This window comes from Trematomus bernacchii, unplaced genomic scaffold, assembly GCF_902827165.1.
Source record: "Trematomus bernacchii unplaced genomic scaffold, fTreBer1.1, whole genome shotgun sequence".
Classification (NCBI taxonomy): domain Eukaryota; kingdom Metazoa; phylum Chordata; class Actinopteri; order Perciformes; family Nototheniidae; genus Trematomus; species Trematomus bernacchii.
In genome coordinates this window covers 220,001-235,179 of record NW_022987592.1, presented here as the reverse complement: position 1 = coordinate 235,179, position 15,179 = coordinate 220,001, and the positions used below count along the sequence as shown (strand labels likewise).

The 15,179-nt window shown below is 43.3% G+C and overlaps 1 protein-coding gene across 1 annotated transcript in view; it reads right to left on the bottom strand.

The window, feature by feature from the left end:
- Nucleotides 1-5,956: 5,956 nt before the first annotated feature.
- clcn6 (chloride channel 6) overlaps nucleotides 5,957-15,179 on the bottom strand; it is a 30,398-nt gene continuing 21,175 nt past the window's right edge. Inside the window, exons 18-23 of the mRNA XM_034129168.1 lie at nucleotides 13,027-13,213; nucleotides 12,101-12,267; nucleotides 11,243-11,399; nucleotides 8,486-8,593; nucleotides 8,280-8,405; nucleotides 5,957-8,115 (exon numbers count right to left, since the gene is read on the bottom strand). Coding sequence (XP_033985059.1) covers nucleotides 8,035-8,115; nucleotides 8,280-8,405; nucleotides 8,486-8,593; nucleotides 11,243-11,399; nucleotides 12,101-12,267; nucleotides 13,027-13,213 — 826 coding nt within the window. The 3' untranslated portion in view covers nucleotides 5,957-8,034. The remainder of the gene's footprint in view (nucleotides 8,116-8,279; nucleotides 8,406-8,485; nucleotides 8,594-11,242; nucleotides 11,400-12,100; nucleotides 12,268-13,026; nucleotides 13,214-15,179) is intronic.

Genomic DNA, 15,179 nt, shown 5'->3' with positions numbered 1-15,179 from the left:
TCCTCGGTCCTCCGGCAAAAATAAGGCCATTGGGACGTTACTCAAGATGGCGCAGACAAATCAACTTCCGGTGAGACCGAGACCGAGGAGCGAGGAAATGAAAAATAAGAGAAGTGAAACGCAGCCAAGGAATCCATTTAACCGAAGTGAAACGCAGCCTGTGTATGAGTCAGTCACGGCGGAATATTATTGCCAAAAGTCACGTGAGTGAGTCACGTGACTTTTGGCAGTAATATTCCGCCGTGAGAAGAAAAAGTTTTGTACTTGTAAAAAAAAGTTTTGTAGTTGTAAAACAAAGTGTTGTAGTTGTAAAAAAGATGTGTGTACTTGTAAAAAAAAGTTGTGTACTTGTAAAACCTAAGCTGAATTTGTCTCTGAAACATGATTTATTAGAAAAATGTTATGTGTTTGTTTGATAGATACGTTTTTTCTTTGCAAAACTAAAGTCATTAGTTTGTAGATGGTATTTTGTGTTTGCAAACCACATTGTGTTTGTTAGTGAATCATAAGGCATTTGTAAAACCTGTTTAGTTTGTTTGTGGAGTTATGGCAGGAAATTAGCTCCATAACCTTTGACCGGCAGTTTTCTAAGTTTGTCCGGAAGATTGAAACTTTAACGGACATGTTGACCGGCGAAAAATAATTCTAACGGAAACTCTGCCGCACGGTTCCCTCGTCCCTTGGAAGAAGAAGAAGAAGAAGAAGAAGAAGAATTGGGGGAGGGATGAAACCCTCTTTAATGGTCACACATGCAGAGCACACAGCACACACAGTGAAATTTGTTCTCTGCATTTAACCATCCTAGCACCAGGAGTCTAGTACTAGGAGCAGTGGGCAGCTATTGTACAGCGCCCGGGGAGCAACGGGAGTGAGGGGGGAAGGGGGATGTCCGGTGCCTTGCTCAAGGGCACCACGGCAGGGCAGGAGGTGAACTGGGACCTCTCCAAGTAGCAGTCCACACTCCAAATGTAGGTGGGGGGTGTTTCTCAATCGCGAGTAAAGCTGCTGCAGAGCCACTATTTCAAGCATACTACGTCATCGAGTGCCGCCGAAGTACTGTTCCAATCTCCAGTATACTTGGAAATCTACCGAGCCCGGCGTACTCCGTTTGGAGAAATATCGAGTGTGCACATGAGTAGACTTCGCGGTCTTAAAATCCCCACAATGCTTTGCGCACGGACCAATTTCCCCAAATCTGTGGCGGAAGATGTAAGGCGGGGCCTCTCATATGACGCACACTTGCTAGCGTGTTCCACACTTCGTTTTCCGAATGCCAGGAAGTATTCTTGACTTGCTTCTGAAGCAAGATGCTCGGCAGACATGTGCTACCAAGCAAGCGTACTCGCGATTGAGAAACACCCCTGGTCTGGAACTTGAACCGGCGACCCTACGGCTCACAGTCCAAGCCCCTACTGACTGAGCCACTACCGGAGGCGAAGAGTTGGGTGTTTTTCATCTGCTGGTGGACTACCGGGGAGATTTACAGCAGGAGCACACGCTCGCCTCGGGGAGGGAGAAAAAGAGAAACAGCCAGAGCCCTGCCTCTCCCCACCTCTGCTGCTAAATCCACCGCGGAGAATAAACAGAAGGGCAACCATGCTCGGGAAGTCTTCTTCGCTGCTTTTGGTGTATTTTGTGGCGGAAGTACAGCGCCACTTACAGGCCCGGCATATGTACTACAGCGTCTCCAGCGGGTCGAGCAGTCTCGTGTGAACGGACACATTAATTGAGCCGATTGCGTGGGAACGGAAGACTTTTTTGATATCGAATTCGGTTTGTTGTCGTTTGCGTTCCGTGTAAATGGGGCCTTAGACGCATCCCCTCAGCCATTATGCAGAACAGGCTATGGTTAAATTACCCCACAGGTAAAAGGTGGGCACTGTTACTGGCTACAGTCAATAGAGGTAAATGACAGCACGGCTTTACATCATTATGGTAAGAGCCTCTTGTAAATATCATTATGAATCATTGGGATGTTGAAGGGTTTTGGGTCAGTTACAGCAATTGGAATATGCAGGGCCATAAATAGCTATTTTTGATATGCTCACTGCCGTTAAGCAGATGAATCCTTTGCTTGAAAATACGTTTAATTTAAAGCAACAAACATTGGACATCTGGATTCCGAAAGCTTTGTTGTGCAAATTCAACAGTCACTGAAAAAACTGAAAATGATCTTCAGAACTGATGGTTTGTAGTTCCACAGCAGTAAACTGGCAATGAGGGCCAATAACAAACACATTACCAGCATGTGTCCAAAATAATTTCTTATGGATTATATCATTTATGAGGTTTAATAAAGTCATTGGTTTAATCATAAACACATCCTGTTCATTAACAGCAGCTCTGCTCCTCTTTTCAGCACCGTCCATGAGTCAATTCATTGCTTCCACTGTCACATACTGTACATTCACTATGTTAACTCACATTTTAATTCAGTTTTCTTTAGGTTCATTGCTTTTATTGGCAGAGTAAATTAACAATCTATATAATATGCACGAATATCAAAGTGATAAAAATGTTAAATAGCTGGCACACTGCACACAGGTGACATTTGACTGCTCTATATCATTTTGAAATCATTATGTCTCATTCATTACTACTGAATACAGAAGAGCCCCTCATTAGTAAACAGTAAATAGAGATTTCTTAACACAATAATAATAATAATGGTATCAATGATAGCTGTACAGTCGCACATCAGTGATTTTTACATTGTTATTTTTAGGATCAAATATCTGAAATGCCATTGAAACTACTTTTCTGTCCATTGTTACGTTTTGTAGATTCAACCTTTAAAGATTGTCAGTACAATAGCTACAGCTACAGCTTGGGGTCTTTGATAATCCTGAGGGCTTTCTTCCTGAGCCGCTGGGAGTAAAGGTCCTCCATGGATGGCAGCTCCGTCCTGGTGATGTGCAGTTTTCACCACCCTCTGTAAAGCCTTACGGTTGAGGGTGGTGCAGCTGCCGTACCAGGCCGTGATGCAGCCAGTCAGGATGCTCTCTATGGTGCACCTGTAGAAGGTCAGGATGCTCTCTATGGTGCACCTGTAGAAGGTCAGGATGCTCTCTATGGTGCACCTGTAGAAGGTCAGGATCCTCTCTATGGTGCACCTATAGAAGGTCAGGATGCTCTCTATGGTGCACCTGTAGAAGGTCAGGATGCTCTCTATGGTGCACCTGTAGAAGGTCAGGATGCTCTCTATGGTGCACCTGTAGAAGGTCAGGATCCTCTCTATGGTGCACCTGTAGAAGGTCAGGATCCTCTCTATGGTGCACCTGTAGAAGGTCAGGATGCTCTCTATGGTGCACCTGTAGAAGGTCAGGATCCTCTCTAAATGTCATCCTCAAACACACACCACTCCGTTGTTTCAAACAACTCAGGAGTCAGACAGGAACAGAATGTTGGAGAGCAGCTCGATACAAGGCAGCCATCCAGTCAACATGTGTGTCCAATAAGGTGACAATATTGGGGTTAAATATTTATAGAATCCGGACAATAAAGTATAATGGCAGAGCCTGAAGGTAGTGCACCATCTTGTAAATCTTGCTGTTCCCTCTCTATAACATTTTGTAGAGAGAGATTTAGTTTGTCGTTGTTTACCCTTTAGTTGCTGCTGTTTTGTATCTACACCATTGGTTGGAAGTGGAAGTTTGAAGCATGGAGGTGGGGGGATTTGGGTTGAGGTCCAGAGGTGGAGGTAAAGGAGACAACGGCCAGTTGTTTGTGGATTGTGGCAATTTTTGAATTATAAAATGAGAGGAAAGAGTTGCATTTGTCAGTAGTAAAGGAGTTGGAGATGGAGTTCATGGGCTTGAGGAGTTTGTTGATGGTGTAGAAAAGTGTTTGGAGTTGTAGCCAGATTGGATGATGGAGGAGTAATTGGTGGAGCGAGCGCTGTTGAGTGCATCTATGTTTTGTTGTTGGAGTTTGTAGGCTTCCAGAGGCCTGTACTACGAAGCTGGTTCAACTTAACCTGGATATGTTGGAGTTAGCCGGTTGGCGTAATCCAAAACATACGCGCTGGCGCTAAACTGTACTACGACGCTGGTTATCAAGTGGATCGCTCAAGCCAGCCGTGTCCTATCTAGTTAGGTGCGCGTTCACATGAAAGGGGTGGTATTTGGAGCATTCGACCAATCTCAAACACGGAGAAGCGTACTGACAGCGCAGCGTCATACTTCCTGAATGAAAAGTGAACTTTAATATTAGTCAAATATGAAGAAGTTAAACTTTAAGCATCCATGACTTAAACACTTTACCCAGGATAAAAGCCACATAGCTGCACCTACTGTACAAGGTGAATACAGCTGGTAAAAGAAAAAGTGTTTGAATGCGTACATTAACAGGTTTATGATATCACTGCCCCGTCTAAGACACGATCTGACTTTAATTAGGAGAATTTGACTCGAGTGTTTCGTCAATTTAATGTGTTGCTTAAAATAATACTTCTGCATACAGTATGTGACACTGTGAGTGTTGCACGGCCAGATACGGCTCAAGAAGCTGACTCAAATAAGGAAATATATGATACATTATGATGTGATATGATATGAATGATAATGGGACACATCTACGTCTGCACTCACAGTGCCGCGGACTGTACTTAATGTTACTCTGATCCGGTTACTTATGTTGTGGCAGATATTTAAGTAAGCTTTCTTAACGCTAATGTTATAATAGTCAGATTGCTCTGAAGATGGGAGGGGATATTCTATTAATTTTCACGTTCACACAGTCAGTTGATTTTGGCCGGTCGTCTTTCCTGCAACGGCAGTTTTAACTGTATTTCCTTTCTCCTCCTGTCATATGAATTGATCGCTTTAAACTCCGGACACGGAGCTCTGATTGGTCAGCAGGCGGTGCTTTCACTGAGTTGATCTCTTAGCCTGCCACCTAACCTGCTCCGGAGCAGGTTTGCCGCTCAGCATAAGTTACCATGGAGATCTAGCCTGCTAAAAAGAGAACCAGCGTCGTAGGACCGGAAAGCCCGAGATTTCCCTGAATTTAGCTGGCTAAGAGAAAATCCAGCTTCGTAGTACAGGCCTCTGGTGTACATTTGGTCTGTTCTTTTTAGAGAGTTGTTCCAGTTGATGGCCCATGGTTTTGACCAATCGTAGTGTGTCAGTGTACCGGGGCCAGAGTGTGTGAAGGAGACGGGTTTGGTTTTAATGGGGGAAATAACTCTGAATAATCCAACATCAGAAATATGTTATACATTTAGGAAAACATTTGATTAAATAAGATAAATTAGACCAACCTGAACCTGTATAGCTAGCTGGTGGTTTTGACTCATTTAGCGACCTAACAGAATTCATTTGATATTTTATTAAAAAAAAAGATCAACAATTACAGTACACACACACACACACACACACACACACACACACACACACACACACACACACACACACACACACACACACACACACACACACACACACACACACACACACACACACACACACACACACACACACACACACACACACACACACACACACACACACACACACACACACACACACACACACACACACACACACACACACACACACACACACACACACACACACACACACACACACACACACACACACACACACACACACACACACACACACACACACACACACACACACACACACCAGAACTTGTATTTGAAAAGACAGACAGAGCACTCTCTTTGTGGAATCACTGCTGAACAAGCACAGGGCCCGTCCTCCACACAAGTCATATGTAACTAAGCAACATGTAATCCTATATTTGCACACGACCTGTCATGCCATATTAGTAATTAGAATGCATAACATTAAAATAATCATTTTAAAATAACAAACAAGCAATGCCTATATTATATATAGACATAACAGCACGGGCAACAAATCATAAAAATACAACTGTATAAAAATAATCTCTTAAATTACACATAAAGCAGAGACAAGAAACAAAAAAGGAATGTTTGATGTATAATATGTTCCAGCCTGACAAACATTGGACTTCTTGTCCATCAATAAAAGTTGCAATGCCACTTCCTATTACTTGTCTTAGCTGTGAGTCACATTTAGGGCAATGCAAACAATGCACGAGTACGATGGACCAGAAAAATACTACAGTGCTGATCAACGTATCGCAGAGGACTAACATGAAATAGTAAACACATACGTTTTATAAAAATTAGAGCTTTGCCAGTTTCGCTTGAATAAAGTCCTTTTAACAAAACCTCAGTCAACATAAAACCGACTACGCTGACCCGACGGAATGACAGTGACAATATTACCTTGGATTATAAGTGCAGAAAAATGATCATGTTGTCAAACATGAAACTCTCTTCAGTCTGTGCGGACTCTTTAGTGCATTCTGTCCCACAGTTAATACAAATGTAAAAACAGTCCAAATCAAAAGTGCTTCAGTGACAGAGGATAAAGCATAATAAACTATTTAGAATAATGTTTCACACAGGTGGAAAGGAAACCTTAAACTGTCACCTGCAAACCTTCAAAGGAACACCATCTTTTCCATGATCTTGTCCCTACGTATGCTGCAGCATTTTGAATGAAGAATGTGACTTTTTGGTCCAGCCTGATAATAAAGAGTTACAATAGTCCAGCCTTGAAGTAACAAATGCATGGACTAGTTTTTCTGCAGTTCAAATGAATAAAAACTGACATGTCTTACTTTCAGATGAAGTGCAGCAGACAGCCCCACCTGGAACTTAGACTTAAACATTTAATGTGACCAAACTAAAGTGTGTATGTTCAGCAAAGCTTGCTCATTTTCTCCATTTTGTATTTGCAAAGAGAAGAACAACAGTTACATTTACTGACATGTTAAAGCTCTCAGTCCCTACATCACACTGACTGTCCCTCACACTGTGTCTCTGACTGTCCCTCACACTGTGTCTCTGACTATCCCTCACACTGTCCCTCTGTCTGTCCCTCACACTGTCCCTCTGACTATCCCTCACACTGTCCCTCTGACTGTCCCTCTGTCTGTCCCTCACACTGTGTCTTTGTCCCTCACACTGTGTCTTTGTCCCTCACACTGTCCCTCTGACTGTCCCTCTGACTGTCCCTCACACTGTCCCTCTGACTGTCCCTCTGACTGTCCCTCACACTGTCCCTCTGACTGTCTAGCTAGCTTTGTTGGACTGGGATTTCTTTATTCTGAATTCTGCTTACCAAGCTCCGACTTGTGGATTGTGTCTCTAGCAGAAACAGCAGACCTGAAATCACTGGAACATCTTTCCAGTTTCATCTTTGTGTGACCAGGGAGAAAAACACTGAGAGACTATGAGTACATGGTGGCCACTAAAATTCCTGCTGAGACAATACTATCAGTATCAGAGTATTAATACTTTCATATCCTTGCTGCTGTTGCTCACTGTGTCAATGCACAGCAAGAGTACATCATTCAGATAGATTAGGGTATTTTAGTGTCATGTTAAACATTTATATCAACATGTTGAAGTCAAATATGTTTAATACGGTTGTATGACAGTACACCTGGTTCATGTGTCAGGCCGTTAGACTGGAGGCAGGCTGGAGGAGGGTTACTATAGCAGCACTGAGGCGTGTCCTGCTGGAGGAATGGACAGCAGGACAGAGTCTGTGTTGAATGGACAGCAGGACAGAGTCTGTGTTGAATGGACAGGAGGACAGAGTCTGTGTTGAATGGACAGGAGGACAGAGTCTGTGTTGAATGGACAGGAGGACAGAGTCTGTGTTGAATGGACAGGAGGACAGAGTCTGTGTTGAATGGACAGGAGGACAGAGTCTGTGTTGAATGGACAGGAGGACAGAGTCTGTGTTGAATGGACAGGAGGACAGAGTCTGTGTTGAATGGACAGGAGGACAGAGTCTGTGTTGAATGGACAGGAGGACAGAGTCTGTGTTGAATGGACAGGAGGACAGAGTCTGTGTTGAATGGACAGGAGGACAGAGTCTGTGTTGAATGGACAGGAGGACAGAGTCTGTGTTGAATGGACAGCAGGACAGAGTCTTTGTCGGGAGGACAGCAGGACGTCCACTGGCCTCAAACACTGATGCTGTGCTGTCGCAGTTTGGCCACAAGGAACTCGTGGGTTAAATTATGTCGTGTGATTATTCCAACAATCTGAAACAGATGGAAGAAAATGAACAAGAGTCCAGACAGACAACAAAAGCCTGTGCATGCTGGAATAGCTACAGTGTTTTTATTTGGGGTTTTCTCTGTCATGATCAAAACATTGACTTAAACACGTAATACTGGAGGAAAAGCTCTCTTGGATGATCACTTACTTCTCCAACAGCGTTCACCACTGGCAGGTGTCGCAGGCCCATCGTCCTGAACAGGTTGAACACCTGGGAGATGTGGGTGTTGGGCGACACCGTGTAGGGGCTCGGGTTCATGTAGGGGGTGACATCCTGGAAACACAGAGTTCTTATTTTATTGCTTTTCCACTCTAAAAAGTACTCTTCTATCTTAGTGTTTAAACAGGTCGTACCACTATCATGCGGGGGTTGAGCAGGGCGAGGTCCAAGTCATGGATATCCGGGTAACGTGGGTAATCTTCAGTCATCTCTGCATAGGACAACCTGGGCTGAGTGGCGCTCTGAATATATCGAAAAAATCGGTCACAAAAATGATTCCTAAGACCCCGCACTGCTGGCACTAGTTGGCACTTGGCGGCTGCATAAGCCCCTCAGTGAGAGAGATCACTCTGATTGGCTGATCATATGAATGCCTCTGAGGCCAACAGGATTAACGGTGGCCCACTCTGCTGTCTTAAAGGCAGTAGCCGGCTCAGTTGTAAAGCTAGAGTGAAGATAGAGATATCATCCCTGGCAATATATGGTCACCATGGAATTAGGAATCAGCTGCACTGTGCCCTCTGTGTGTCTGTACTGCCTCAACCTGCTGCTATCTTCTTGCTATGTAATATGTATGTTTTGATCAGCATTCCCAGTATTGTAAGCCACTATGTTGCATGTTTTAACTGATTCTAGTTACTTTACCATTTTTAATTAATTTAGTTTTTAGGGTGACTTACATCTGTCCAGGGACTACAGATGAAACGTTTCCTCTTGCCTAACTCTGGCGCATTCACAGAAATGTTAATCGATGTGCACTGTCCCCGTTAAATAATTAAATCCAGTACAAATACTGTGTAAGGTCATGCTAGTTTGTCAGAGAGGAGTTTAAATAACCTCCAAAGCACATTATTGGCGAGGGAAAAACTGTATGGCTACAACCACAGGGTCCCCTTGACTTCTGACCTCAAGATTTCTGAATGCAAAAATGTTCTATGGATACCCAGCAGCCTCTGCTGGGAGTGCGCTTGGGGCCTTCCTTTTTGATAGAGCTTATGGTTGATAGAGTGGTCTGGTGGGAGTGCATTGGCGTGGACACGCTGTGCCTCTTCACCTACATTTTGGTTCTTGCTCTTTCACTTAAATCCTAAAAGCTTGGATCTTATATTTAAAACTAAGGTTATTAATACTTCTCATTCTTCTAAATCTATTCTCTCTCTACTTCTCATACTCTCTACTCCTGTAATCTATTCTTTCTATTTTCTCTTTATCCAAAACCTTTCCCATCTCTGACCTCTCGAGGTTCTATTAGAGGGTAACAGGTTGCAGAGAGGCCTATTCCGGCCAGGGAGTGTTATGACCGTATTCACAGCGTACCTCCTTACCTCTCACCTACTCCAATTAACCTTGCTCCCTGCGTGTGCCTCTCCACCTCTGTTCCTTACTTTTTACTTGCTACCCCTTTCCCCTCAACCTATCCTAAGGGAGTCCATGTACGTAGACACGTTAGTTTAGTTAGTTTGGCTTAGACTGTCGGGGGACACCTTACTTATTCCTTCTGTCTGTCTGTGTGTACTCTCATGTTCCGATTAACCCAGCCTCCCCCAAATTTATTTTTTTGTGTCTATATCTACGCCGGGATCCTGAGTCGTGGCTGATCCTGTTGCTGTGGTCCTGCCTGACTCTCGTCATACTGCTTCCCTGATGGCTCCCACAGGATTGTTGACATCCTCGTGGATTGATCTTCTTACAGACACATGCATTTCCAAACATTCGATCTACCTACGCTGTAAAACGTATTATCTCTTCGATTTACACACGGCATCTATTGTCTGTCCGTCCTGGGAGAGGGATCCCTCCTCTGTTGCTCTCCCTGAGGTTTCTCCCATGTTCCCCTTTAAACTGTGGGGTTTCTCTGGAAGTTTTTCCTTGTACGATGTGAGGGTCTAAGGACAGAGGGTGTCGTTTTCTCATACTGATATTCTGCACAAACTGTGCTGTTGTATTTGTTGTAAAAGTGTCTTCATTGTAAGGTATTTTTATTATATGTACAGCACTTTGGCTCGACCATCGTTTTAAAAATGTGCTATATAAATAAAACTTGATTTGATTTGATCTGCTCTACAGACATGCTCACTTTATGTTAATCACATGCAGCTTTGGGTGTAAACAACTTTTTCTGCACCTAAAGATCCCCTGCCCTCCACAAATTGATAACATGTGGGTCTCTGAGGGTGAAGCAAATCAGTTCCAGAAAAACAGATGGTAGGAAAACAAATCAAAAGGGCACACTCATGTTTCCTCTTCCTCTCGGCAAAATAATCTGTGACGCGTTTGTGTGTATTGTGTTTGTTTCCCGGGGAAACACTCACAAGAAACACAGGCTGTCGTTATGCCTGCTGTGACGTTAAGTTACCGCTTGTAATTATGCCGTTACAAGCTTCAAAGTTGTATTTATCATCTGAATTTGGCGAAACAAGTTTAATATTCTAAAAACCAAGACTTTGTTTATTTGAAATCAGATGAAAACAAACTGTCACGGACCCTGCCGTGTTATCTATGATTACTATACGCTTTTCATTCATCATTTCAGCGGGAGGGAGGGGGAGCGGCGCTGAGGAACAGCAGAGTGCGAGTTGACAGGTGTCTGTGTTGACATTCCCCTTATTGTGGAATAAGGGGAATGCAGATCGATGATGATTTTCTGATATTTTCACAACAACAGGGCGACTGGAATTAAGCTAAGTGGAGAGTGGTGTGAAATTGGCAAACAAGTAATTTTGACTGTCTTATTTGTGCAAACATATTATAAGCATCATGTTCAATGAGGAATACAGACGAACTTCAGCTGGACGGTTATTACCAGAACTTACGTGCAGTGTAATGCTGGCTGTAGGCTTTGCGGTGTTTTCAAGTATGATTTAATGCCTTTGTGTGTGTGTGCAACTGACCGACTGATTCTCGGCGTAGCAGACTCCCCTGATGAGCAGGGTGACCAGCTGGGAGCGCAGGATGAGGCCGTGGAAGGTGAGCGGTCTGAAGCGCTCCTCCATGCTCCACTCTTCACTGGGGGACTGGTCGGGGTACAGGTTGGGGTACGGAGCGTGCCTTCACGTGCACAGCACAACCATTTTATTAAAACCCACAAAATGTTTTCTCTCAGTGAATGCATACATATATGATTTATATAAAATGTGTGAAATGTATAGTGATAAATACAGTTATAGGGTCATACTGTGAACCCTGAAATGTTGAGTACCACAAAGTTTTATGTTAGAAATGTATAGTAGCAAACTACCGGATGCTAGCTTGCATATGTTGAGCAATTTGCAATATCTGACATATATATCTGGCCATGTATGTAATCCCGGTGGGCTGATTTTGATGAATTTGGGGTGGATTTTTTGTTTTAGGAGACTCAAAACTGCCATTTTTGATCCTACAAATGTCAGAAATTGATTCACACACACCGAAATTGTTCCAACTCGGGCAAGCCATTTTTTAACTATTGTCTGCATATGGGAATTAATGCTAATTAATGCAACTTGTGCTAATTATGCAAATTGCCCAACATATGCAAGTTAGCATCCAGCAGTTTGTATGTGCTGGGGAGCCTACTATACATTTCTATCATAAAACCTTGGGGTACTCTACATTTCATGGCAAGAAGACTAAAATGTAAAGAGCCAGTAAATGATAGAGTGCTCTTGTGAACTGGTGCAGCTGGGTGTTTACTGTTTACAGTCACAACACTTTGTCTGTCGGGGGTGGTACAGGAACATGTTAAATTTATGTAGCGTGTGACCTACCTCCTCTCTAGCATCTGCTGCAGCAGGTCTTCCCCCCTCTCCCCCTCCCCCTCCCCCCCGGTGGCGATGCGCTCCTCACAGACGTTCCTCAGCTCGCTGGACGGGTATGACTTCATAGACTGGCAGCGCCGCCGCTGCTCCCCCGCACGGGACAACACACTGGATTTCTGGATGGGAATTTGAAGAGCATGTTTCCTCAGTTTGCTGGATCCATTCCAACAGCATTCACTTTGGTTCCATTATCCAGTCAACGGTGTAAAATAAGAATTGAAAATATCTTTCTCTTGGATTGATTACATTAGAACATTGAATGTATTGTTTAACATGTGTGTGCTTTGATTCTAAATATAGTACAAATCTTTCATGGTATAAGTGACTTAAAACAACTTGCTACTAAGAATAAAGCTAAATCTATTTTTATTTAGATATTGCCTTGGAGCAGAACTAGTCATTGATTTGCAACATTGTTCACACTTACCAAGTGCAATTAAAAATATTAAAGGTATTGACCTTTTGCATAAATGTTATAAAAACACCTATGAGAGTGTACACACTTCCATTGTCATTTGGTATAAATGACAAAATTGGTTCTTAACTGTGCAGAAAACAAAACGGACAAAAACCTTAAGATGTGAGGATCAGTTCCTTATTACTCTAGCTCCAAGTTAAAGTTAAAGGAAATGTGAAAAGGGGTAATTTGGGTAGTAAGGACATGTTCAGCTGCTGCTATACTCAGACCTCTACCTCCCTCCACTGGTTAACCCACTGAATACACTGTGGCGTGTAAATAGTGAATGTAGTGCTGCCAGCAGTATAACTGAAGTGTTCCCTGTTTTTTCTGAAGAGAACAAAGACAGGCAGGATATTGGTCTCCGTGTCCAGTGGAACTGTTGCATGTGTTAAAGATGTTTCCATTCTCGACTGACCTTAAAGTGGATGTTGTTGCTGACCAAGATGTTGCCCTTCATGAAGTCCCGCTCGTTGTACCGGTTCTCTGTCACCACAGGGAAGGCGTTGTAGACAGTGGTGCGCAGGATGCTGACCAGAGACTGGACCCGTGTGTGGGGGTACACATAGGTCAGGTTGGGCTCCATGATATCATTAGCTGTCAGCCTGGATAAAGGAGGGAAGGAACAAAGAGATTTCCTGTTTAAGGTGATGATAGAACAACTCCTGACAGACTGAGGATCCAAAGGATGACAAGGATAAGAATGGATAACAATCAGCTGGTTCACACAATGACATGCTTAGAACTGATCATGCTGAGCTCGGGTATCAAACTCAATTCATCCGGGCCCCATCAACATTACTCCCCTTTAAAAAGGGACGTTTGTAACTGTAAGATTCTAATTATATATATATAGTTATATATTATTTGTCTTCTTTACTTGCTTGTAAAGCGCTTTTAGCACCAGGAAAAGCGCTATATAAATCACATGTATTATTATTATTATTATATAAATATATGTACTCTATTATACTCTATTATACCCTGATTATCATTCATTTTAGTAATAACTAATTAATAATTTGCTCTGAAAGCAGAAGTCTAGGGAAAATAATTGCAATCGGACATTCAAGTGTGCAATGATTATACAATTATTTTCAGAAAATGAATGAATTTAGATACAAATCATATGTTGTGCATCGATATACACTCATGTATATAGACACAAATTATTGTGTGTATGCAAACACACTTACATTTCTGGGTGTTATTATAAATCCCATGAAGTTATGAGATTAAAAGACCCTCATCATCACTCATACAGTGGAGGAAATAAGTATTTGATCCCTTGGCAATTTTGTAAGTTTACCCACTTACAAAGAAATGAACAGTCTATAATTTTAATGGTAGGTTTAATTTACTAATAAGAGAGAGAATATCAAAAAGAATATCCAGAAATGTACATTATATAAGACATATAAATTGATTTGCATTTAACTGTGGGAAATAAGTATTTGATCCCCTTGCAACAAACAAGAATCCTGGCTCCCACAGACCGGTTACACAAGTCCTCTTGCTTTTAAGAAAGTACTCCTAATATCAACTTGTTGCCTGTATAAAAGACACCTGTCCACAGAATCAATCAATCAGATTCCAGCCTCTCCACCATGGGCAAGACTAAAGAGCTGTCTAAGGACCTCAGGGAATAGACTGTAGACCTGCACCAGGCTGGGACTGGCTACAAGACCATCAGAAAGCAGCTTGGTGAGGAGGAGACCACTGTTGGTGCCATTATTCAGAAATGGAAGAAAAAGAAAATGAGCATCAGTCGCCCTCGGTCTGGGGCTCCACACACGATCTGGCCCCGTGGGGTATTGGTGATCATGAGAAAGGTGAGGGATCAGCCCAGAACTACACAGGAGGATCTTGTTAATGATCTCAAGGCAGCTGGGACCACAGTCACCAAGAAAACTATTGGGAACACACATGATCACATAATGGATCAAATCCTGCAGCGCCTGAAGCCCCCTGCTCAAGAAGAACATGAAAGGCTCGTCTGAGGTTTGACAACGAACATCTGAATGATTCAGAGAAGGTGATGTGGTCAGATGAGAACAAAATGTAGATCTTTGGCATCAACTCGATACGCTGTGTTTGGAGGAAGAGAAATGCTGACTATAACCCCAGAACACCATCCCCCCCCCCTGTCAGGCATGGAGGTGGAAACATTCTGCTTTGGAGGTGTTTCTCTGCTAAGGGGACAGGACCACTTCCCTGCATCGAGGAGAGGATGTACGGGGACATGTACCGTAACATCTTGGCCGATAGCCTCCTACCCTCAGCCAGGACACTGAACATGGGTCATGGAGGGGTCTTCCAGCAGGACAATGACCCTGAACATACGGCCAAGGCAACACAGGAGTGACTAAAGAAGAAGCACATTCAGGTGAGGGAGGGGCCTAGCCAGTCTCCGGACCTTAATCCTATAGAAAATCTGTGGAGGGAGCTGAAGCTTCCAGAGGCCAAGCATCAGCCTCAAAACCTGCAGGATTTGGAGAGGATCTTCAGAGAGGGGTGGACCACAATCCTTCCTGAGATGTGCACAAACCTGGAGACCAGCTACAAGAAGGG